Below are 26,522 nucleotides of genomic sequence, written 5' to 3'. Positions count from 1 at the left end.
TACATACAGCAGTCCAGTACCTTAAGGGGCCAACAAGCAATCTGGAGAGGGGCTTCTGACAAGGGCCTGCAGGGACAGGACAAAGGGGAATAGCTTTAACTTGACAGAGGAGAGACTGAGATGAGCTCTTAGGCAGAAGTTCTTCCCTGTGAGGGTGGTGAAGCACTGGCACAGGTTGCCCAGAGAAGCTGTGGCTGCCCCATCCATGGCAGTGTTCAAGGCCAGTTTGGATGGGGCTTGGAGCAACGTGGTCTAGTGGAAGGTGTCCCTGCTCATGGCAGGGGGTTGGATCTAGATGAACTTTAAGTTCCCTTACAACCCAAACCAGTCTGTTATTCTATGAGTCTATGAATCTCGCTCTTGAACTATATCCCCCTAATCAAGGTAAACACCATTTCTCAGAACAAATGCTATTCAGATTTCAGTGGTGTGTGATTATGGTCTACAAAACTACTGATCCAGAACATTTACTTTGGAGAATCAAAGCACCTTTCCTTGCTTTTCTAAATTGCCAATAACAGATCAGCCGACCAGGCATGGGGATTTCATTCACAGCCTTAAGCAACTTGTGTTTTGGTCTCTAGTATGTCTGTTCCCTTCCTATATTGATCCCACTTCATAAGTAATATATTCACCCACTTCAGAAGTAATGGAGATAGACAGGCCAAGGACAAAATGTTGGTCAACAGACTTTAGCTAATGTAGTTTCACCAGAAAACAATTAATAATACAATTCAGTGCAGTGACGTTAAACCAAACCTCAATAGTGAAGCTTCCACAGTAAGCTGGAAAAAAGTAATTCTAAAAACCTCATAGCTAGAGTACATACTACCCTGTGTCAAAGATACACACTCTTCTCACCTTTACTCAACTCCAGAGTATGCTGTATTTCAGTGATGCTTAGTATAAGCCATAAGCTGGAATTTGGAATCATCTCAATGCCAATTTTCAATATGAACTGAAATTTGTATTTTCAATGCCAGTTCTTTTAATGCATGAGATGATTATTTTTTACTTTGTGTGGAAGGCACATGTTATTATTGTTAGGAGTTATACAATGTCAATTTTGATGAACTCAACAAGTTTATTGGAAACAGGAATATTTATTTCTCTGCAGAACTGAAGTAGCTCAAAAAACAGAGAAAAAAAACAAAACAACATTCCCATATTTATCCACTCACGTAACTCTGTACATTTAAACCTTATAATGAAGTGAGTTTATAGACTGATCTGTCAGCTGCAGAAAGCTCTTATTTGCATTACTGAAAGAAGTAGGTAAATGGCAGCTCTAGGACTAGTTTAGCACTAGTCAGGACCTGAGTCTGTACCAAACAGAAGCAATAGTAGCCATAGCGCTATTTTGAATTCCACCAGCTTGCTTTGGTCCTATGGAGCAATTACTCCAGCATACCTCACCTGAACCAATACAGCATGCACCCTGCTCAAGGATTTTTCTACAAAAGGGAATTCATGGTTGTCACTGGATACATCCTTCCAAATGTCTTGTACCACCTGGAAAACAACATCATAGCTAAACACTGCAGACTAAAAATATTATCTATATAAATATTTCCTATACAACATTATTATTATACAAAAATCCTGTTTGGGTTCAGGAACAAATGCAGACTTCAGTCAACCTGAATGCCTAAGCAAATCATTGTACAGACATATAATATAGTAGCTGAATGGCTATTATACAAGAACTCTGAGCAAGCACCATCTTCCTATTTCATGTTCTCATGAGGACTTGGAAGGAGGAGATACAGGGGAAGGGAACCAAAGTCTCCAAGGCACATTGGTACAGCAAGCAAAAAGGTATTGAGGATGTCATTTACTGGCCACACAGACAAAACCACTAAATAAGGATACAGTGAAGTGCTAGATTTACCCCCTAAAATGTTATTTAGCAGCACTGCACAGAATGCCTTCAACCCAGTCTTCAGCTCATGCCGACTTCACATCTGTCCCTGTTTTCTTCTCTTCAGACAAATCTATAATGGCCTTGAGCTCAGCTTCAGAGAACTTCGGGGTCAGTGCCACACTGTCATAATCAAATTCTTCATCAAGTGAGAATGGGTGAACATCATCTCCTAGTGGCTGTAATGAAGAGAAACAGATATGTAAGTAACATTGCTGCAAATGAAGATAAGGGAGCTCAAAATACAAACTTCTAATTAATACTTCCTGACTCTAGCACTGTCAGCTGATTAAGCTCTTTTTAAGTAAAAGAATAAATTCAATTATTCAATTTGACCTAATTTAAGCCATTTAATGTGCTCCATTTGTGCTGTACTGTATCTGAATTAATATAATTAGCTAATTTTGCCCAAGGCAAGGAATCTAAAAACCTCCCTTGCATGTATCTATTACATTCTTGACACTAATACTGGCAGGGCTGTGGAGATATGGACAGTTACGTACAGATATGTTAAATTTCAAAGACAGATTCCATATCCCTAAAATTTCAGCAAATATCACATGGAGCTTGGGTGTACATGCATCTGATACTAATGTAACATGCTTCCCAGAACACAGTTTCAACAAAGGAAATGCCTGGAATAAGCAAGATGACACAATCAATTTTCAGACTGTAATTCTTTTCACCATGTCAGAAATATGCAATTGGCTGGTTTGGATTTCTTGCATGATGACTGTAAGAGTTGTACTGCATTTGCCAATGTTTGCTTTGTTGACATAGTGTAAAGCATTTCTTTATTGCTTCTTATTGAAATAATTTAGAATAAACAATCTGCCTATAAAATAAAATAATGAAAACAAGTAACTGTGGCAGGCTGTATAAGGGGCCAAGACACAGAAGATTTATGGCCAGCAGTTACATAAAATTAATTCCAGAGCTACACAGAAGACACATCCTTCCTGCCCAAAATGGATATGAATGCCCCCTATCCTTTGAGAAGTCTAGAAATTTCAACCATGAAAAACAGCACATCTCCTTAAGGGCTATGTGTTTCAAAGATTTAAGTACTTGAGTACCAAGTAAGCAAAACATTTAAACACATGCTTATTTTTATAAACTTCTGACAAATCCTCAATGAAGCCAAGGACTACTGACACATATGAAGTTAAAAATATGCCTTTTTTTTTTTTTTCTGAAAGGCAAGAAGGACACTCAGCATCTTACCACTCAGTTTAGAAGGCCCAGTTTCTGGTAACATTTTCTAAGAAGCTGCATTGACACAGTTAATGCCATCTAATAAATCAGAGAAGTGGTAGTGGGATTTCTCTCCAGTGAACTGGAACCTGATAGAGATGGCAGCAAGTGCCCTGCAAACTCTACATCTTTTATTAATAAACTTTAATATTTTCTGACTGATCAGGAAATATTTTTCTGGTTTTGTACAATTTTATTAATCATCTATATTGCTTAATGGCTTAATGTACTATGGGCCTGGATTACATTGGCTTCTAGAGTTGCTGGATCATGTATACCATCTCAGATGCAGACCTTGAGACCCTAGGCAATTATAAATGAGAAAAACAAACTTTAGATAAGAGTTGGTTTAGAAAACAGTATTCATTCTGAAAGCAAATATTACCTTGATTATGTCCATAGACAATAAAAGGTAAACTGTAAGCGGCGAGGAGAAGCAGACAGGCCAACCCAATATGGGTGATAAGCAACTTCTAGTTTATTTGTGACGCAGTTCACATATATATAGGAGTGGTATTCAGCCACTCCTCCTTGGCACAACAGTATTGGTTAGCCCCACACAGCTTCCTCCACATTCTCCTCCCATGTCTGGTCTCCGGTTACCTGTGGGGGCCACCCCCTGCCTTGCTCGCACAGTCCTCCAGGGCTCTATGGTCCTGCTCCTAGTGTCATTCTGCAACAATTCCCCCCTTTTTCTTTGTGCGAGCAAGGCATTGTGGCTTATTTTGTTCACCTGTTTTATCACACAACTATAAGCAAGTCTAATAGCTACAATGATTAACCTAACAATGATACATAAGTGCAATACTTTAAACAGCAGTGTTTGACTCAACCTGTAATGCCCCGTGAAGACAACCATCTAGTTATTCTTAGGATATTGCTCATTTACTATTGCTGGGTAAGCTGAGCCAGGGTTCTCAGCTGTGCGTGCATCGAATTAGCATAATCAGAGAGACTCATACAACACATTCCATCAAACTCTTCACATCCATGTCCCTGTTTCAACAACAAAAGGTTCTGCAGTGTTGCATGTCTTATAGAGTCAACATTAAAACAAATCAGAAATTGCCTTCGATGTAGAATTGTCTGCTTAGCAACTCAGCAACCCAGTCTGCTTAGTTGAGCCAAGGCCCCGGCTGAAGCATTTACAGTGATTTGGCATATTATGATTGGATACATGTTTTGAAGACCCTTAGTGACTAACCTATACTTGGTTAAACACAGGTGTGAGAACTCAACCTTGAAAGCTTGCCAACAGTCCACAGTTCTCATTAACTTGGTGAATTCCAGCCTCTTATCTTGCTTGCTTAAGCTTCTTCAGGTCTCTCATGGCCTTGCTGTATCTTTCAGGACTATTCAAAGTTTATGTACCAATTATGCATTCTCCCATGAGAACACTGTCTCCACATCTTCCCCCTTTATGTTTTAGATATGGTTTGGGTGACCCTACTTGAGCAGGGGATCTGGACTACATTATATCTCCAACATATGCCAACTACAGGCTGCTGGGCCTGCCCCTTTTTTCTGCTGTATGGCTCTCTGGTAACAGGCTGTATAGCTCTCTGATCCTTCACATCAAGGTCTGGCATGGCATGTGTCCCCACCACTCCACGCCTGCTGGGTTGCAGCCAACAGCGGAGCTAAAGGTTCTTCTTGGTGGCAAACATAGAAGCCAACCCAGTCTTGCCCTTGATTGTGGTAGCAGGCATTTGGTCAGCCTCAGTCCTTGCACCTTGTTGTCAATGCACAGTTTCACCTGCTTCATCCTGTAACAAGTCGCTACTACAGCAAGGCACACACAAATTTACATTAGCAGAGTAACTATTACAGGGTGCAGCAGCATGTTGAAGATGCTGATGGCAGTGAGGGACTAGCCAAAGAAATTTCTTACCAGTGGAATTCTCTCCCCCTCTTAATTTGTTCCATCACCTGCTTTATAACACTACCATTGTATTAAAATTTTCCTAGCTTTTGCCTTAGCATTTTCTAGCAGCTACTGCAAATTTCAATACTCTAACATCTCTTTTACAAGTGACAAATCTATACAATACAAGGTGCAGTTTCTTATTAGCAACTAGCTAGTAAATACAGGTGGGTTTATACACACAATCATAACCTCTAACAATAGCTACTTTACAAGCACACATATTCAGGATGTTACTTTTCAGTTGTCCCCAGGTGATGTTTTGCAGTTATTTGTTCTTTCTCTTCCTCTATCTCATTCTGCTTGGGGTAATCACAGTCAGCTCCTGTAGCTGAGGCATCAGGTTTATCCATTTGTCTGTCCAGCTCATGGCAAGGCTTGACAAACTTTGCAGGCAGTCACCATGGACCTGTAGGCAGGAGAACACAAATATACCCCCTCCCCCAGGTTATCAGTTCTTCAGTTCTTGAGAAGTAGACAGGTTAAGTGCAGCATCATTACTTTCTCTCTCCCCCCCCCCCTTTTTTTTTTTTTTTTTTTTAGTCCCTGCAAAAGCCATCATTACTCCCACTACAGTCCCACCTACAGAACGTGGCACAAGGACCCTGTGGAGACTAACAGCAAACCAGCTCCGAGAAGCATCATTGCAGTGCGAGGTGGCAGGCTCAACCTTAGCGGGCGTCCCCGCAGAGGCTCTGCCTCCCCCACATCGTATGAGGCTTGGGCTTTTATACTGACCAAAATGCACACTCATTCCGACACAGGTGGCCAGCCTGTGCTGGAAAAAGTGGCCAGCAGTATCTACAGAGGTCTCCAAGCGTTGATAGAAACCTGGACATACTTATATTTACCAACTTCTAGTACATGAGTATCACAGAGAAACTGTATGGGCTCTCCCTGTCAATCGCAAGAAAAAATCATAACATATACAGCTTGAGTATAAGAGGATTTTAACACATACGTGGTCACTGTTTGTCAGGCCTCCTTAACTATTTTGAGATCAAGAGCTTCCCACTCTTTAGCCCCCTGCTGTGTAGTAAACACAGGATATGCAAAGATGCCCATTGGAGAAAATTCCCCAGTAATGATCACATATTTGGTTACCCATTGTTACAACTGAGCGTCTCCAGGGCCAGTAAGTCTGAGCAGACCGACCCGGGAGACGAAGAGTCAGGGTCTGGAAGCAGAGGATATAAATCTGGATCGGATTCAGGGGATTCAGGGGCTGATCCTGCGCCGAACTCGGGGTCTCCGTTGCTCGCAGCTGTGTCTTTCGCAGTTCCTTTAAATCTCCCGCTAGCGCATGATCTCTATTTTCTACTGCGTGCTTCAAAATGGCGCCGCAATCGATCCGGCGCCGAGGCACCGCCCTCTTTCTTTCGGATTCCTCGACATTTATCATACGTATACCTTCTAATATACTTTCTCTGTCCTTTTCAAAGTCCCTACTTTTGGAACTGGGGTGGTGGGGGAGCAGGGGGTTACACCTCCTCCGTGGCACCTTCTGATGAAGGAGGGGGAGAAAAGGAAGGGGGGGGGGGGGGGGGTGAAACCCTGTGCTCCCGTGAGTTGTGGGAAATGAGTTGTAATCTTCCCGCGGTTTAAACCCACCGGGGACGTCTGTTCCTAGTTTCTCCGTTGCTACCACGGCAGTTTTATTTTCCGCCTTGTAACTTTTTATACAGTTTATTACTTCTCTCCGTGGTTTACCGAGTTTCTTTGCTGTTTTATCATCATTAAGCATTGAGTCAAATAGTTCTTCACCAAACTTTCACCACTCACTCTCCTCAAAAACTGTATTAGGATCTACAAAAAATCCCTTAGCCTTCCCTACAGCCACTAGACCTGCTAGCTGCTTTAGAGTCTCAGGCTCAATTCCCCGCTTTTATAAAAAGCACTGTAAAAAGTTCAGGGCTCAGTTCCCCGCTTTTATAAAAAGCACTGTAATAAGTCCAGGGCTACCTCTCGGTCCATTTTCATGGCCAGCCTTTTCCGGATCGTCTTCTTCTGGGTAGTCCTGTAACCTCAGTCTCCAGATCGGCCTCCCGACGCAGCAGTGTCTGGTTCGCCCCAGTGGCGGACTCCTTTTGGTTAGTCCAAGCACCCGGGTCCATCACGCCACCGCAGCAGCATTGCCCGCACCTCCCGGCCGCTGCCGCCGGCGCCGCTCACTCGCCGTTCCGGGTCCCCGTTAGCCGGGGCCCTGTATCCTGATCCCCGCTGACCGGGGCTCTGTATCCGGGTCCCCGTTAGTCGGGGCCCTGTATCCTGGGTCCCCGCTAGTCAGGGCCCTGTATCCCGGGTCCCCGCTAATCGGGGCCCTGTATTCCGGGTCCCCGCTAGTCGGGGCCCTGTATCCGGGTCCCCGTCGACCGGGGCCCTGTATCCGGGTCCCCGTCAACCGGGGCCCTGTATCCCGGGCCCCCGCTAGTCGGGGCCCTGTATTCCGGGTCCCTGCTAGTCGGAGCCCTGTAATCCGGGTCCCCAGTGACCAGGGCCCTGTAGTCCGCGTCCCTGTTCGGGCACCATTTGTAAGCGGCGAGGAGAAGCAGACAGGCCAACTCAATATGGGTGATAAGCAACTTCTAGTTTATTTGTGACGCAGTTCACATATATATAGGAGTGGTATTCAGCCACTCCTCCCTGGCACAACAGTATTGGTTAGCCCCACACAGCTTCCTCCACGTTCTCCTCCCATGTCCGGTCTCCGGTTACTTGTGGGGGCCACCCCCTGCCTTGCTCGCACAGTCCTCCAGGGTTCTATGGTCCTGCTCCTAGAGTCATTCTGCAACAGTAAACCATCATTAACTTTTAGAAATAGCATGGTCAAGAATGTGTACATGTACAAGAATGTGAGACAAAGCCTGCAAACAAGTTCTTTCCTATTAAGTCTAAGGTCAACTCCTTGACCTCCTCACTATATTCATGTCCGGTTTCATCTTTTCCACAGGCAAAACATCTTAAAATTCCATGCTAGTAATGGTACCAGCAACTGGGTTCATTACTACCTGTCTTTCCCTAGCAGAAATCCAAAACACTCTTCTAAACTACAATGTAAGGTGCAAATATTTTTCGGTTTGTTTGGTTGTAACAACAGCAAATGTTTGCCAATGACACCAAGCTGTGTGGTGCAGTCAAGACACTGGAGTGAAGGGAAGCCATCCAGAGAGCCCTGGGCAGTCTAGAGAGAAAGAAACAGAGATGCTCTGAGGGCTGAAGCACCTCTGCTATGGAGACGGGCTGAGAGAGCTGAGCTTGTTCAGCCTGGAGAATAGAAGGCTCTGGGGAGACCTTAGGGCAGCTTCCAGTACCTAAAAGCGCCTACAAGAAAGCTGAAGAGGAGCTTTTGACAAGGACTTCAGGGACAGGACAAGGGGAATGGCTTTAAACTGACAGAGGGGAGATTTATATTAGGTGTTAGTCAGAAGTTCTTCCCTGTGAGGTTGGTGAGGAGGCACTGGCACAGGTTGCCCAGAGAAGCTGTGGCTGCCCCATCCATGGCAGTGTTCAAGGCCAGGTTGGATGGGGCTTGGAGCAGCCTTGTCCAGTGGAAGGTGTCCCTGCCCGTGGAAGGGGGGGTTGGAACCAGATGAACTTTAAAGGTGTCTTTCAACCCAAACCATGCTGTGATTCTATGAACATTTGTTACATTTATAGGTAACTAAGCTAAGAAGAGGTTAAATTACAGCAAGTCTTCATGAGGGTTCTACAAAACCAAATCTACGTTTTCTCTACCAACATAGTTACTGAAAGTATACACATTCACTATGCCCTTATGTCGACCTTGTTGTTCCAGGAACGTTTTATGCATGTGCAGAGAAACAGTAGACAAACCTTTGTTTAAAAGCTCGAGCCCCAAATGCTTATGGAAATTAGATACCAAAGTAGAACACACTCAACTTCACTGCTAACAATTTTCTCTTACCCACTCATTGCCTATTAGAAAAGTTTGTTCACACTGCATATTTACCACTATGCTTCATCCTTCAAATGATTCCTCAGTGCACTAGGGAGTCTCTTTTTCACTTCTTTTCCCAAAAAGCCATTCATTTCAAACTTCCACACAGACAAGTGGTCTAAAATTTTCACACTGCAAACTGCAATTTTCATCTATTTCAAAAGTAAGACATTTTGCCACAGAACATCGAATACTCTGAGCTGATCAAGTTATGATCTTGTTACTTTTGCCTAAAAAGCTGAGAGAAATAGGTGAATTTCAGGTGTCTAATTTAACATCTAATTGAAATCTTTTTGAGAGCTCTCTGGGAATAGAAATTTGCTCCATTAGAAAACTGACAGTAGCTTAAGATTGCTCCTGCAATTTACCCTGAAGAAAACAAATAATTTTCATTAACAGTTTCTGGATGTCCAAGTTAAAGCAGAAAAGACTGTAATATTCCTATTAATAACTAAAGTATTTTGCTAGAGGCTGGTTTTCAAATTAATCTTATAAATAAAGTACCTTAAAGTTGAGACTTTCAAAAGTCTATTGATAATTGGCAACTCAGTTCTCTTTATTAATCTGTGCAGAGTTACAGCTAACTGAACAGCTTGTCTCTGTCCTAGGATTTTTATTGTGTAATTATGGCACTCTATGATTCACTTGTTCAAACTATGTGAAGTATGCACATATACTCACCAATGATTTCACTGTATACTCAAGGGAAAGCTTACTAAATCAGTAACAAGAAGTTAAAAAAAATAAAATTAATATATAATGATGTATGTCTTGAGCTTGGGGCACTGCATTGGGAGTCAATAAATCTTGACCAATTTTTCACTTCTGCTTCATCATTCTGGACAAGTCACTCGTTCTCTGTGTCTTAACTGGCCTCTGAGAAGATGCAACTCTTACATCTTCTTTCACTTAGTCAGTCCTGTCTTTCAGTTCTTATTTGTTCTTACTGTATTTATGCATAGCATGTAGGAGAAAAAAAGCTCAGTTGAGGCCTGTAAGTAAAACCTTAAGCCAAAGAAACTCAATGAAGCTGTACTTCAGGTGACAGGTACTGCCATTCTGCAGAGAAAGACAGAACCATAGAATCATAGAATCACAGCATCAACTGGGTTGGAAAAGACCTTTAAGATCATCGAGTCCAACCATCACCTCAGGACTGCCAAGGCTACCACTAAACCGTGGTCATTCAGGGCCTCGTCTACACAGTTTGTGAACACTTCCAAGGACAGTGAATCCACCATTGCCCCAGGCAGCCTGTCCCAATGCCTGAACACTCTCCCTGTAAAGAAATTTTTCCTAATATCCAGTCTAAACCTCCCCTGGCAGAGTTTGAGGCCATCACCTCTTGTCTTGTCACTTGTTACATGGGAGAAAAGACCGATCCCCGCCTCACTTTTAGGTAGTTGTAGAGAGTGATCAGCCTTCTCGTCTCCAGACTAAACCCCCCAGTTCCCTTAGTCGTTCCTCATAAGACTCGTTCTCCAAACCCTTCAACTTTGTTCCCCTTTTCTGGGCCCACTCCAGCACCACAATGTCTCTCTTGTCATGAGGGGCCCAGAACTAAACACAGGATTTGAGGTGGGAATTCACCAGTGACAAGTGCAGGGGGTTGATCACTGCCCTGGTCCTGCTGGCCACACTATTGACGATACAGGCCAGGATGCTGTTGGCCTTCTTGGCTGCTGGGGCACAAGCTGGTGGCTCATGTTTAGTTCTGTCAATCAGCACCCCAGACCCTTTTCCACCAAGCAGCTTTCCAGCCCCTCTTGCCCAAGTCTGTAGCATTTCATGGGGTTGTGGTGGCCCAAGTGCAGGACCCTGCACTTTGCCTTGTTGAACCTCACCCCATTGGCCACAGCCCATCAATCCAGTCTGTCCAGAATGAACTGCAAGAGCCTTCCTATCCTTCAGCTGATCAACACTCCCAGACAACTTGGTGTCATCTGCAGACTTACCAAGGGTGCACTCAATCCCCTCACCCAGGTCATCAATGCAGATATTGAACAGCACTGGCCCTAACACTGAGCCCTGAGAGACACCACTAGTGACCAGTTGCCAACTAGATATGACACCATTTACCACCACTCTTTGGGCTTGGCCATCCAGCCAGTTTCCAACCCAGTGAAGAATCCACCTATTCAGGTCATGAGCAGCCAATTTCTCCAGGAGAATGCTGTGGGAAATTGTGCCAAATGCTTTACTTAAGTCCAAATTCAATGACCACAGCCCTTCCCTCATCAACCAGGTGGGTTACCTTATCGTAGAAGGAGATCAGGTTGGTCAAGCAGGACCTGCTTCATAAACCCATGCTGACTGAGCCTTATCCCTCCATTTTCCCACACATGCTTTATGATCTCACTTAGGATCATCTGCTCCACAGCATTTCCCAGTACTGAGGTCAGGCTGACAGATCTGTAATTTCTGGGTCTTCCTTTCTGCCCTTTTTGACCTCCAAACCTCTGGGACCTGCCAACTAGATCAGGACTGCTGAAAAATGATGGAGAGTGGCTTAGCAAGCTCCTCTGCCAGCTCCTTCAGCACTCTTGGGTGGAACTCATCCAGCCCCATAGAACTTCCAGCTCCTCCTGTTTGTTGCCCATGATGTGGGCATTGACAGAAATGCATTTAAGTTGCCCTGTGGATCTCGACTCCAACAGCAGCATGCTACCCTGTGGCTCATGTCTAGTGAGCCTGGTGTTATCCCATTCCACCTTCAAACCTAGTTTAAAGCTCTCTCCATAAACCCTGGGCTAGCACCTATTTCCCTCTTTGGGACAGCCATAACCCATCTCCCCTCAGCAAGCCTGGTGCTGTATGAACTGACCCGTGGTCAGAAAACCCCAAAATTTTGGTACTGACACCAGTCATGGAGCCAGGAATTACTTAATGCCATTTTTCTGATGTTACCATTGTCACTGTTTGTGACTGGCAGGAGAGATGAGAACACTACTTGGGCTCCCGAATCCTGAACCAGTTGCCCCAAGGCCCTGAAGCCCTTCTTGAGTCCCCTCAAGCTTCTTGAGATTTCCTCATTGCCCACCTGGAAGACTAATAAAGGATAGTAGTTGCAGGGCGATACCAGATGAGTGAGTTTTCTGGTGAAGTCCCTTAATCTGGACCCAGGGAGGCAGCAGACTCCTCTGAGTCTGGTCACAGGACAAAATGATAGGCATGGTAAATACTTTTTAAAATGCTCAAACTAAAGACAAACAAAGGATAATTAACAAAGAATTAATTTTTCCTAATCCCAGCCATATAAAAATTAGTCTTCCAGATTAAGATGGAATCCCAGCCAAAAAGGACTCAGCTGAGAGTCAGCTTGTGGACAGACACATACTACCATCATAGGACAAACAACTACAGCAAGTGGGATGAATCACTCGCTGGAAGTGCCCATCTCCCTTCCTGATGACAGAAGGACTAAATTAGACTACATTTAAAGCTGAAGGTAGGTGAGATGAACTCCAATTTGAATGCATGTTTATAGTGAGTGGATGGAAAATACGCATTCAACTGCACTCATATGTATGGGAGGTGAAGGGAAAATAAGGACAAATCCAGACCCTAGGAAGCAAAAAACTCTAATGTGTTTTATGAAATAAACTATTAAGTAGAAATAAAGGACAGAATAAATATCTGGGTAGGGAAGGGAAATCTTCTGTGATAACGTACTTCAACAATGGAGTTAATGCTGTTTGAATTTTCAGTGACCTGTGGGAAGTCATTAATATTGCACTGTTGATATTGAAATTCAGAAATATATTTATGCTAAAACCAGGGAAGAAAGATGAAGCAACATTGGTGAACAACACAAATAATTTGCTGTGTCATTCACTAAGCCTCTTTCCAACTGCTTTTGACAAAAAAACATTTTCAGGGAGACAATCTGTTCTTTAAAAATTAGCCAAGTCAGACACTGGGTCTTAACAGAGCTTCTTTTTTTAAACTTTCCCTAGCAATACATTCAGCAATACACACCTTGCCCTAAAGTCCTTCACAGATGCATCTGTAACAGACATTTTTGAAGCTTGTTTGTTTTTCATAGGGAATAGTTTTGCCCTTCCCTAACAGATTTGCTTTGATGGGCAGAGAACAGCCTCATTTCAAAGTAGGAATGTCTCCAGGGAAAATATTTTTCTCTTTCTAAACTAGTCCTGCCATAAGCAATAGAAACCTTAACTTCCAAGGCAATGACAACTTAAAGAACAGAATTATTTTAAAATGGACCTCTTCAGCCTTGACATTCTAAAAATCAGGCCACAGTTATATAATCTAAATGAAGCCACAAATACATGTATTATTTAGGGAATAGACTGCTTTCATCTTGAGTAGCTTGGCACCAACCAAATGGTTATGAAAATCTTAAGTCTTTCTCCTTGAAAAATGCAGCAGTGAGACACTGGCACAGGTTGTCCACAGAAGCTGTGGCTGCCCTATCCCTGGCAGTGTTCAAAGCCAGGTTGGATGGGCTTGGAGCAATCTTGTCTAGTGGAAGGTGTCCCTGCCTGTGGCAGGGAGTGGAACTGGATGAGCTTTAAGGTCCCTTCCAACCCAAACCAATCTGTGATTCTATGATTCTGTGAAACTCTAAGCAACGTAATAGTACTCAGTTTCTCTTTTATAAAGCAACTTTTACTCAAACGCAAAGGAATTTTGCATGCAGTGGGATCGTCATCTATTTTTCATGAATTACAGTTTAAAGGGTCACATGCAATCCTTTATGAACACTGTTGGCTGCTACAACCCTCCTTTGGTTTTATACAGAAGTTACCAGATAAGAAAACTATAAAATGTCATTCTAGGTTGGTTTTTCTGTGTGCCAAGGGATACTTCTCAAGGTAAAAACCTTGAATTATGTCAGTCCTTAGGGAAAAGGGTCAGCATTTTTATTCACAAAATGGTGGATAGTAAAGCTTGAAAGGTCATTTTAGAACATTTACTTTTTCCCAAAGCAGACTTGTTCCTTATAGTAAAGAGTTTATTGCAAAGAACTAAATGCAATTGAGCTCAGGAAAGGAGGTACCATATGCACTGCTGTAACATCGAACTTTCACTGGTCACACATCATTTATAAACTTGATTTAAGCCTCATGGGACATCAATGAGCACATGAAACTATCAAAACTGGCCTATTTCAGCCAGCACCTGGCCTTTCAGCCAGGCAAAAAGAGTGGTGAAGAACTCTGCAATAGAAATCCCCAAAACTTAATGCTCACACTCTACTTGAATAGGAAGCTTAATGACTTAAAATCAGCCTGTAAGCCATCCACACCTTCTGGAAGCTTGGAAAGAACTGAATTTCTGAGGAAAAATGGCCATTTTCATGTAGCGATTGTGACTGATTAAAAGACTCAGACTCCATAAAGCAAACCTCTCCAGCAAAGCATTTGACACAGTCTCCCACAGCATCCTTCACGGCTAAATTGAGGAAGTGTGGACTGGATGATCAGGTAGTGAGGTGGACTGCGAACTGGCTGAAGGAGAGAAGCCAGAGAGTTGTAGTCTATGGGGCTGAGTCTAGTTGGAGGCCTGTAACTAGTGGAGTGCCTCAAGGGTCAGTACTGGGACCGGTATTATTTAATATATTCATCAATGATTTAGATGAGGGAATTGAGTGTACTATCAGCAAGTTTGCTGATGACACTAAGCTGGGAGGAGTGGCTGACATGCCAGAAGGCTGTGCTGCCATCCAGCGAGACCTGGACAGCCTGGAGAGTTGGGCAGGGAGTAACTTGATGAAATATAACAAGAGAAAGTGTAGAGTCCTGCATCTGGGCAGGAACAACCCCAGGTTCCAGTATAGGTTGGGAAACGACCTGTTAGAGAGCAGTGTAGGGGAGAGGGACCTGGGGGTCCTAGTGGACGACAGGATGACCATGAGCCAACACTGTGCCCTTGTGGCTAAGAAAGCCAATGGCATCCTGGGGTGTATTAGAAGGGCGGTGGTTAGTAGGTCGAGAGAGGTCCTCCTTCCCCTCTACTCTGCCCTGGTGAGACCGCATCTGGAATATTGTGTCCAGTTCTGGGCCCCTCAGTTCAAGAAGGACAGGGAGCTGCTGGAGAGAGTCCAGCACAGAGCAACTAAGATGATTAAGGGAGTGGAGCATCTCCCTTATAAGGAAAGACTGAGGGAGCTGGGTCTCTATAGTTTGGAGAAGAGGAGACTGAGGGGTGACCTTATAAGTGTCTATAAATATATAAAGGGGGAGTGTCACGAGGATGGAGCCAGGCTCTACTCAGTGGCAAACAATGATAGGACAAGGGGTAATGGGTACAAACTGGAACACAAGAGGTTCCACTTAAACTTGAGAAGAAACTTCTTCTCAGTGAGGGTGACAGAACACTGGAACAGGCTGCCCAGGGAGGTTGTGGAGTCTCCTTCCCTGGAGACATTCAAAACCCGCCTGGACACATTCCTGTGTAACATTATCTAGGTGTTCCTGCTCCGGCAGGGGGATTGGACTAGATGATCTTTCGAGGTCCCTTCCAATCTCTAGCATACTGTGATGTCAGACCTAGACAATGCAGATTCTCAGCAGCATCTTGCTACTGTTCATTTCCAAGAGGAAAATGACCAATTCTGATCACAATATATTCTAAAACCTTCTTTACTTTTAATTGTCACGTTAAAGCAATTATTCGTTAACTTCTTGTTGCAAAAGATTTTTCCTATCTTCAGCCCAATGAAAATTGTACTATGTCATAAGATCATGAGATCACTGGAAAATTACATGACCCATCATTCTACATGAGTAATGATTTGTTAAAAAGTCAGAAAATGCAAGAATTTACTTGAGTATTTTGTGAGTTGCACCAACTAAATACTAAAAATCACACACAGAGTTTAAAGTATTGAAGTACACATTTTGAAAATGTCAGATTATACAGCAGCTCTGTGCAAGACAAAATAGTAACTTTCTGTTAAGAGTTTTTATCTCAGTTCTTAACGTATTTTTTTCATTAATTCTTAATGCAAAAAATCAATAATGTGACTTGTTAACTTATAGCAGTTCCACATTCTCCATCTTTATCTCTCTGTTTTTGTGGAAATAATGTTAGAAGCCAATATTTAAATAAACAAACATGACTTCATACCTCCTGGGTTTTGCTGTCCGATGGCTGGGGAATTGACAAGGTCTGGACTTCAGTTACATGGGTTTATCAAAAAAAGGTGTACAATAAGTCACTGTCTGTTCCACCTCTCCTGGGAGAAGTAATGACCCTGTTGAATAAAAAAAAAAAAATCAACTTTAACCTTCCATTCAATGTATAAATTTCAAAATCCTGTGTAAAAACCTGTAGTGCTCAGACATAGGCAGCAATTTGTTATTCAAAGCGTGCTGTACTTATTCTTGCATAATATAGGCAGCTATCTTCAAAACAGATCCATGCAGTCCCTGAGCTAAAAGCTAGATAGTAAACTACACTATGCTAAGGAATAATCAAACTTTGTTGAAAACAGTCAGGTAGCTCTTCTATCTTGAGGACACTGAATTAAAAATCAGTATGTAGACACTCCTAAACTCAGAGAGCACCTGGGATTCAGTTCATCTCTTTCATAGTAAAGTAGGAAGGTGCTGAGTAGAGATGTCTGCAGCAGGAGTTATAAAATACCAGACTGAATCCTGTCTTGCCATTGATTAACTGGGCAGTCTCATTCAATTCTCTTTCACTGGACTTTCACTACTTGTACATTGGGCATAAAGATCTTTGCATCTTAAAATACTCTCCTGAAACATTAAGTAAAAACATCTGCTGGAACTACTAATACTCCCCACTGCAGTGCTAGATGACTCTTTTGTCCAAGGATATTTCATGGATGTTTGCTCCTCCAAGAGCTGTCAAAAAAAAGAGGTACCTGAAAGGACTTCCCTACACCTGGGACATGGGAACACATAACCTTTCCATACAGTCAGGATTTGGTCCAGTGTTTACAAATGCACGGACTTTCTGAATCACTTTTTCTTTACATATTTAAGCAAAATGTGTCTATTGGGAACAGTAGGTTTGCTTTCTGTGACAGCTCAGAAGGATATGCCTTAGGTTTAGAAATATCCTTTAACATGAATCAATCTCAGCTCTGCTACAGCACAGATGCGTCTATCTTGTCTCAGTAATGTTTTTATGAAGGTACTTCAGAGGACCATATGTTTTGCAATTTATTCAAAGAATTATGTAAAACTAACCTACTATTTTTTCTGGCTGATACAGCAGTTTCTTTACAGCTTTATAGTACATTTTAGTAGCTTGTTTTCCTCTTGAAATCTCAGACTAAATTTTCAAAGTGTTGCTTAAATGTTAGTTAAAGGAAGCAATAAGATGGTACATAGATCCAGGGTTAAAAGGAAGAAATGGCTATTTACCTTTACCTGCACACTTTTGCCACAGTAGTGGAGTTACACACTTCTCATTCTCCTATAAATCTGCATTTGACCATAATGATTTCGTAGCTAGGCCTTCATAAAAAATGCGTTATTTAATTCTTCATTTCATTTTCTTCTGGGAATTGCATAGTATTTCAAAGCCAGCAGGGCTTTGCAATTGTGTAGTAGAATGTTCTTTAACATAGAGCTCATGCAAAATGAATTCATTCCTTGGGGTATTTCATTCCTGGGGTTTTGTCTTTTAGTTCATGATTCATGTATAAGTGGTTTCATTTTCATCCCTATTACATTGATTGTTTTTATCTATCTCTAGTCACCTATGTGCTTACAGTCCTTGTTCTCAGTATAGCATCTTATCTTATTCTGCATCAGTTACATGAGAAAGCTTTCTGAAAAGAGCAGTGCAGCCCACAAATATATATGCTATGTCTTCACACGCTCTTCAACTCCTTTTTTCCATCTTTTATAACTTGGGCCAAAACTATTTGTAGGACAGAAGGATGATTTGAATGCTCCTTTAGAGGCAACTGCATCTTCCACTGCTGTTTACAAATAAATATATATCACCACTGAAGGAAGGAAAGCCTGGACATTAGGAGGTTTGTATCACCTCTCGATATAAACACTTCTTCCTTCATTGAGAGGGCTCACCCCCTCAACAAACCAACCTGTGGAGAGATGAGGAGGAAGCACTGTTACACAACAGGCTGGCAATGGCTCAGAAAGGCAACCTTTAAAAATGAGGACAACAGAAGGAAAGGTATTTTTCCTTTTAGCAAGAACTACTTGACATACTCAGAATGTCAACTCCACTATTTTAAGGCTCGTTAGTAATGCAAACAATGTTTCAGATTCCTTTCAATCATCCCATGAGAATGGTAATCAATCTCTGTTTGCCAGTAGACATGCCAGACATGAACTTTGTCTCTCTAGCCTGGCTGCTGACAGTATATGAAAGTCTAATTGGTAAATTCTGCTTCCCCTCATAATGTTTAATCAAGAAACTCCTTCAGAAAGATTAGGGAGTTTTGACACTCTTCCTTCTTAGTGGAAGCTCCTAAAGGAACTGTACACTATCGTAAGTTCTGGCCAGTACCTCACAGCTGGTTTAGCCTGATGTTACAGCATTAGTGGACGATGATCCTAATTAAGCCACTAATTATGTTCTCTGTGGAGGTGAAAGGAAAATTAAAGCCTTGGAAAGCCTTGGATCCTGCCAATGGCACCACATACAGAGGTAAGAGGAGGCAGCGATACCAAAAATCTGAGATTTCAGAACACACCTCTCACACCATGAAGAATGAACTTCCTGGTGATAACAGCAGCAAACTCCAATGGTTTACCCATGTCCAGCACACTTTAATGAGGGCATATTTGGAAACTGAGCAATTCTTTTCTGTTCAGTCCCTTTCCCCACACACACAAAACAGACCCACAAAAAGTGATTACTAAATGTGTGAACACTACTCAGTTGGGTTTTTTTCCTCATTTTGTACCATTGACATTAATTACAAGTACAGGAAAATAAATCTATTGACACAAATCTGATTTGAACTTTCAGGAGTGAAATTCAAAGTTTTGTCTGTATCTTTAGCTTTACTGTAGCCAAATGATGCTCAGCTGGTAAAACACCGGTCTTACCACCTTCAGGCACTACATTTCATGAAAATGCTGTTGATGGGGGGCTGAGGACAGGGGCAGTGATAAAGAAAAAAGCTTAAAAGCTAAATGTTCTTGTCTCCTCTGATTCTCAGTCTTCAGGGTGTTGGCCCCAAAGACCTACCTAGCGTGAAATCAACATGGCAGTGTTAAATGATTGCAAAGAAAGGAGAAATAAAAAAGGGAGAGATTTACCAGTTGAAGGGAACCCTGTACTTGAAAAAAATCCACATAATTTAACTAAATCCTCTTCCTCAACTTGATTTTTCTGGATATCCCTGGCAGTGTTCAAAACCTGGTTGGATGGAGTCTTGGGTGACATGCTTTAGTGCGTGGTGTCCCTGCCTACGGCATGGGTCTTGGAACCAGATGATCTTCCGGTCCTTTCCAACCCTAACTATTATATGATTCTCCTCAACCTCTGCAGGGTAACAGAGAACTGAAACCTTGAAAAGAAAAGTTTACAGTACATCAGCACTCCAAGTTGAATTAGGATGAAACTGATATAGAATCATAGACTGGTTTGTGTTGGAAGGGACCTTAGAGCTCATCTAGTTCCAACACCCTGTCCCAGGCTTGGAGCAACCTGGTCTAGTGGAAAGTGTCCCTGCCTATGTATGAGCTTTAAGGTCCCTTCCAACCCTAACCATTCTATGATTCTATTTTGTACCATGCTTCTCACACTGTAAACTTTGAGCCACTTACCCTTGAGTGCAAATATTGTACTAATGTACAATTGCTGACTAAGCTTACTGATCTGCCCTTTAAAGCTAAACGAAAAATGAAGATACTCAACTGTTGCCAATGACAAGCAGAGATAAAAACTTGTTGTAATTACACTAGCAAGGTAAGATATTTTTTGCTAGGTGTCTTAGCTTGTTTTCTCAATAAGAAGTATTTAATCTACCATTTGTTCTGACATACAGGTGGCAGCATTTAAAAAGGACAACAACAGAATGGCTTTCAAATTCTGTCACACTTTTTGCCTCACTAATAAACTAACTGGAATTACTCAGAATTAATCCTTTACTGAAGTGGTTAGTACGGATAATTTTTGTATTACTTTATTACTACAAACAATAGAAGCAACACCATTTTGTATTTTGATTAGCATTTTGTTGGTATGGTTTCTATGTGGTTGCCCCATCCCTGGCAGTGTTCCAGGCTAGGCTGGATGGGGCTTGGAACAACCTGGTCTAGTGGAAGGTGTTCTAGTCTAGTGGAAGGGGTTGGAACTGGATGAGATTTAAGGTCCCTTCCAACCCAAACCAGTCTGTGATTCTATGATTCTCTGAAATTGCTTCTTTCTGCACTGAAGCAGTCTGTGCAGAGTTTGTGCAGGGGGTGCTGTCCCCTAGAAAAGCTGGGAGAGCAGAGATTCAAAGCCAAACCAAATGTCATGTAAAAAGCGAGTAGTTAGCACATTTATCTACAGTAGTGGTAGTATAATGTTGTGTTTATTGCTTTTATAATCGCCTATAAAAGCACTAACTGAAAAGTTTTCCCAGTGTGGCTTGCATAAAGTGCTATTTAGATACTACAAGCAGAGGATCATTTTTGTAATTCTCATCGTGTTCAAATACAGTCTGTTTTACTAGGAGTTTCTAAATGTGATTAACATTTAATCTTGCAGACAAAAAATACACAGAGATGACTGAAAAGCCTAGAGAGAAACATGGTCCAGAGAGTGGTGAGCTCTAGCAGAGCTCTTCTTTCCTCACTGCCCTGCTTGATATTTTAGTTTGGGGTTTATTTCTCATCATCCAATTTTTGGCCTGTTTTGAACTAGAGCTATCTAACTATACTTCCATGAACTAGACAGATTGAATTCTCATTTCATTACGGTAGAAGTGAACTGTAGGTTTATTCTTCCACTAGTAAGCCCTGGGAAAATATAGATATTACCAGAAATTAAAGCATAAACACAAAACAATGTCCTACAAAGGGAAAAATGGATACATTTGAACACAGCACTCAAAAGAAATCTTTGTACCTGATACAAGACTTCTACCTTACTTCTTCCTTCCTGAGATACCCACTTTGGAGAAAATATTTGCTGTAAACCTGACATGCTGATTTATTATTTCCTTGCAAGTTACAGTCAAACTCCAAATATTAAATCAACTAGAAGTTTAGAGGGCTTAAAAATCTCTAAGCCCTCTGACTGCACCTACAGCAAGGAAAGACTAAACAAATCTTTAATGTATTAGACAGACTCATCAAATAGCAATAAGTAAGGACCAAAGTCCTGTTCTGTACCAGCTTCTTTCAGTGACCTTAAGCAAATCCCTTCATCTGTGTAGCTTGGTTTCTTTGTGCAGTAACAGCTATAGACAAGGAAAACTAATTTAATCACTAAAAGGTTGTCAATGCTGATGGTAATAAAAACCACACAAGCAACTATGACAGACAAATAACTACAGACACTAGGTTTCTCTTTACTTGTTAGAGGTGGAAGAGTTATAATTATTATAGATACACAGAACACTTGAACAGAAATCCAAATGCTCCTAATTGGAATTCTTAAAGGAGTTCACTGTAAATTCAAAATTAGGCTCATTTATTAACCCCAGGATGGAATAATTTTAATAGGTAGAGACATTGTTATTAAATATTTCCACTTCACAGAACTCTCTTAGCACCCACAATACTTTGTGGAGAAAACTTCGTAATCAAAATAATTTCAACTGCAGAAAAAGAAGTGCATAAAAAATGTGGAAATGATGCTAAAAATAAGTGCTTTGCAATTCTGAAAAAAAAACAAAACACCAAAACACAAACAAAAAACAAACAAAAAAAAATTGACAAAAAAAACAAACAAACAAAACCGAAAAACAACAAAAAATCCCCAGCCCTGCTCACCAGGTGTCGTGGTTTAAACCCAGTCAGGTAACTCGTTCACTCACTCCCCCCCTTCTTTCCCTCCCCCTGCTCCCGGAGGGACAGAGAGGAGAATCGAAAAGAATGCAACTCCCACGGGTTGAGATAAGAACAGTTTAGTAACTAAGGTATAACACAAATCACTACTGCTACCACCAATGATAACAATGATAAAGGAAATAACAAGGGAAGAGAATACAAGACCTCAGCACCAGCAGACCGATAACTTGCCCCCCCTCAGCCCGACCAAGCACCAACCGATACCTCCTCCAACCCTGCAGTCTCCCAGCCCTTCCGGCTAACTCCCAGTTACATCCTGGGCATGACGTGCTGTGGTATGGAATACCTCTTTGGTCAGTTTGGGTCAGGTGTCCTGTCTCTGCTTCCTCCTGGTTTCCCCTCCCCCTGGCAGAGCATGAGGCTCACAAAGTCCTTGGCCAAACCAAAACATCTCTATCAGCTCTGTTCCCGAGCCGAAAGTCAAAACACTGCACTGCACCAGCTACCAAGGAGGAGAAACATGACTGCTATTGCTGAACCCAGGACACCAGGACAGACACAGTATAATAAATATTGCTTATAATTTATTATCTCATTACCTCCTAGAGTAAGGAAATAAATCCTTTGATTTGGGGAATTTTCTAACAATAGAACTGAGGAAGAATATCTTTTTCAGAGGAAAAAAGTTTTTTAAACAAAGTCCATACACTTGCATCCAAAGACAGACAATGATAGTAAATATAAAAGGGGGGGAGGGACCCTACCACTGCACGTCTTTTCATCTGTGTCGGTATCTTCCAAATACACGGCCTTGTCTACCTGTCATTAGAAAAAAAAAAAAAAAAAAGAAAGTAGATTAATGTATAAATTTCATAATATAATGAAATGGGGTTTGGAACTAGATGATCTTAAGATCCTTTCCAACCATAACTATTCTATGATTCTGTAATCCAAAGCAAAGCAAAAAAGCAGCACAGTCTGCTTCATCTTCTCTATTCTCCCCTGCATTTTTCTAAGAAAGCATATGAATTTTCTTTGAAATGTGTAGCCCAAAGGAAATAATTTTACCTGTAAGCAAAGAACTGCTGCCAAAATTGCTGCATATCAACTACTGCAACAGGAAAGAACCTCAAGCTGTACATCAACTTTTTCAGGAACTTAGCGGGAAGGTGGAGAAATAAAATATATATGACAAGTTACCTTGCAGTTTTGCAAGCTCACTGCATATGGCACAGAGATAATACATGCTGCAGGCAAAGAAAAGCTTTTGTTACTAATGGTGAACAGAATGGAAAACAAAAAAGCTAAGAATTATTACATTTTTGATATTTCATCTGGGACATTGCACCACTGTTTATTCAGGCTGATTTCAGTCCCTTGAAAGAGATCTAAACTATCTAAAATGTACCACAAGACTGTGTCCAGCTCTGGAGTTTCCAACACAAGTGGGACGTAGAACTGTTGGAGTGAGTCCAGAGGAGGCCACTGAGATGCTGCGAGGGCTGGAGCAGCTCTGCTCTAGAGCCGGGCTGAGAGAGCTGGGCTTGTTCAGCCTGGAGAAGGCTCCAGAGAGACTTTAGAACAGCTTCCAGTGCCTAAAGGGGTCAACAAGAAATTTGAAGAGGGGCTTTTGACAAGGGCCTGTAGGGACAGGACAAGGGGCAATGGCTTTGACTTGACAGAGGGGAGATTGAGATGAGCTCTTAGGAAGTTCTACCCTGTGAGGTTGGTGAGGCACTGGCACAGATTGCCCAGAAAAGCTGTGGCTTGCTCCATCCCTGGCAGTGTTCAAGGCCAGATTGGACTGGTCTAGTGGAAGGTGTCCCTGCTTGTGACAGGAGGGGGTTGGAACTAGATGAGCTTTAGAGTGCCTTCCAACCCAAACCAGTCTGTGATTCTGATTCTGTGTTTCTTATTTCAGGTAGTATTCCCTGCCTATGTGCACATATTATTACCAATGGAAGATTCACTACATACTGTGTTTCCATAGATTAGAAATGCTCCTAGATAATTTTATGAATTGATTTGACACCATTCTCATCCACACCTACATAACCTTTACATACTAATTAACACTGGGGAGAAAAAAAAATCCTGGATGGTGATGTGCTCATCCTTCTTTCCCACCTGTGGAAAAAAAAAAATCATCAAAGAATTGCAAGTACTTTGTAAATGAATACAGCAAAAATAAGGCATGTTCTGCTCATCTTCCCCACTTTGAGGAAAAACAAAGAAAACCTAACTGTCACTCTTTCAGACAATCTGAGATTGTTTTCATCAGGGCCACCAGCTTTCCAGCTCTTGTTCATCACTGGCTGTAGACAGACAGGTGGAAATGCTTACATTCATGAAACAAAACCATACCACAGTCAAAGATACTATGTTAGTATATACAGATCTTTTACAGTGTACTTAATTTAAAAAAAAAAATTGAATGCAATGTTCCTGAAAATAGAACAGACGCAGGTAACCCTCTGAAGTCACACACAGGATTAGACTGAATCAATTGGAACAACAGTACAAGAAATCATAATACACCTACAAAGCAGCATTTAGAACAGAATCATTGTTTTCAAAGCAGGGTTTCTTCCTCTTTCCTAAGGGCAGGCTTAAAGGTTCCAGTGGCCAACTTACTGTGTTACAGCTTCCTCCTGCTAGTAATTTTTCTGATGTATTCTCCTATAACTGTATTTGTTTCTTAAACCGCTAATGTGACAAAAATGTGCAGCCATGCCTGAAACTTTTCTGTTCTATAGCAACAAAGTATTAAGGTGTTCCATTATATAAAGAATAAAGTGTTATAAAAACCTAGCCAATCTGTTTTAATTGATTTTTATTATAATTAATATTGAGAGACAATAAGCAAGCAGTGCTGGGTGTGCCAGGGAGTCTCCGCTCCGCCTGAGACACACGAGGGGAACTTCTGGGGATAGTCTCTTATACTTTTTGGTTTCCCGGGCTTCTTGGGTTTCAACCAATCCTGTTGTCTTCTTTTCCCGCGCTTCTTCAGCCAATCCTGTTGTCTTCTTTTCTCGGGCTTCTCCACCTGTTGTTTGGGTCTTGTTTCCGGGTGAAGAAATATTATGTCTATCACAAGTTTGACCACCATCTTAGCCCCCATAAATTCCACTCCTTATGTGTTTATTTGTTCAGCTCACAGATTTCACAACGTTCTGTAACAGGACCTATCTCTAAGTTACCTACCCCCCCCCCCCCCCCCCCTTTTCTAAGGACATTCATGCAATTTAAACAATGAACAAAACATTTCTTTGCACAATACTGCGACTGACCCAGGGGAATTATTTCCATCTTTCTTCTTCCTCTTCACTGTGGTATAGACAGGGACACTTATCATACCCTTTGCACATAGCACAATGATCACAAGGGATTCCATCTCCACACAAAGTGCAATGATCACTAGGACCCCTGAGTTGCTGACACGAATCACTCTTATGTACCTCACATAAAGGAAGTTGCCCATTGCTTTATGGGGCAGAAAGACAATTCAAAGGGGCTAAAGTATGAGACCCTAAGGCAGTCTATCCCAATTAGGCAACCATATTCTTCATGAGAAGAATGGCAAAAAGATTCTTATTTATTATACAATCAATTGGCAGCATGGGATTGTTATAAAAGCCTTACTTGACTCCTTCTCAAAGGCACATGCTAGTAGTGAGGAAAATGAGGCCTGGCAGGCCCATCACTTGAAGGCACTTAAGTACAGGTCCGTGGGTCCTGATGAGATCCATCCACAGGTCCTGAAGGAGCTGGCAAATGAAGTTGAGAAGCCGCTGGCAATCATATTTGAGAAATCACGGCAGTCAGGTGAAGTTCCCGCTGACTGGAAAAAGGGAAATATAACCCCCATTTTCAAGAAGGGGAAAATGGATGACCCGGGGAATTACAGACCAGTCAGTCTCACCTCTGTGCCTGGCAAAATCTTGGAGCAGATTCTCCTGGATGGCATGCTAAGGCACATGAAAAACAACAAGGTGCTTGGTGACAGCCAGCATGGCTTCACTAAGGGGAAATCCTGCCTGACCAATGTGGTGGCCTTCTGTGATGGGGCTACAGAACTGATGGACAGCGGTAGAGCAGTTGATGTCATCTACCTGGACTTGTGTAAAGCGTTTGACAACTGCCCCACACGACATCCTTGTCTCTAAATTGGAGCGACATCAATTTGATGGATGGACCACTCGGTGGATAAAGAACTGGCTGGATGGCCACACACAAAGACCTGTGGTCAATGGCTCAATGTCCAGCTGGAGACCAGTAACGAGTGGCGTCCATCAGGGAACAGTGTTGGGACCGGTCTTGTTTAACATCTTCGTCGCTGACATGGACAGTGGGATTGAGCGCACCCTCAGCAAGTTTGCCGATGACACCAAGTTGTGTGGTTTGGTTGATACCCTGGAGGGAAGGAATGCCATCCAGAGGGACCTCGACACGATTGTGAGGTGGGCTGATGCCAACCTCATGAAATTCAACAATGCAAAGTGCAAGGTCCTACACCTGGGTCAGGGCAATCCCAGGCACAGC

General features: G+C 42.2%; 1 protein-coding gene across 1 annotated transcript in view; it reads right to left on the bottom strand.

Annotated features, from left to right (window-relative positions):
• Positions 1–1,220: 1,220 nt before the first annotated feature.
• Positions 1,221–26,522, bottom strand: part of IFTAP (intraflagellar transport associated protein) — a gene marked incomplete at its 5' end in the record, with an annotated part of 40,093 nt that continues 14,791 nt past the window's right edge. The window contains 4 exon segments of the mRNA XM_057411506.1: positions 1,221–2,100; positions 16,153–16,193; positions 16,196–16,279; positions 22,745–22,799. Coding sequence (XP_057267489.1) covers positions 1,948–2,100; positions 16,153–16,193; positions 16,196–16,279; positions 22,745–22,799 — 333 coding nt within the window.

This window comes from Pezoporus wallicus, unplaced genomic scaffold (genome assembly GCF_028554395.1).
Source record: "Pezoporus wallicus isolate ANWC-B61680 ecotype Strahan unplaced genomic scaffold, APGP_CSIRO_Pwel_v1 contig_1058, whole genome shotgun sequence".
Classification (NCBI taxonomy): Eukaryota; Metazoa; Chordata; class Aves; order Psittaciformes; family Psittacidae; genus Pezoporus; species Pezoporus wallicus.
This window is presented reverse-complemented; position numbering and strand designations above follow the sequence as displayed.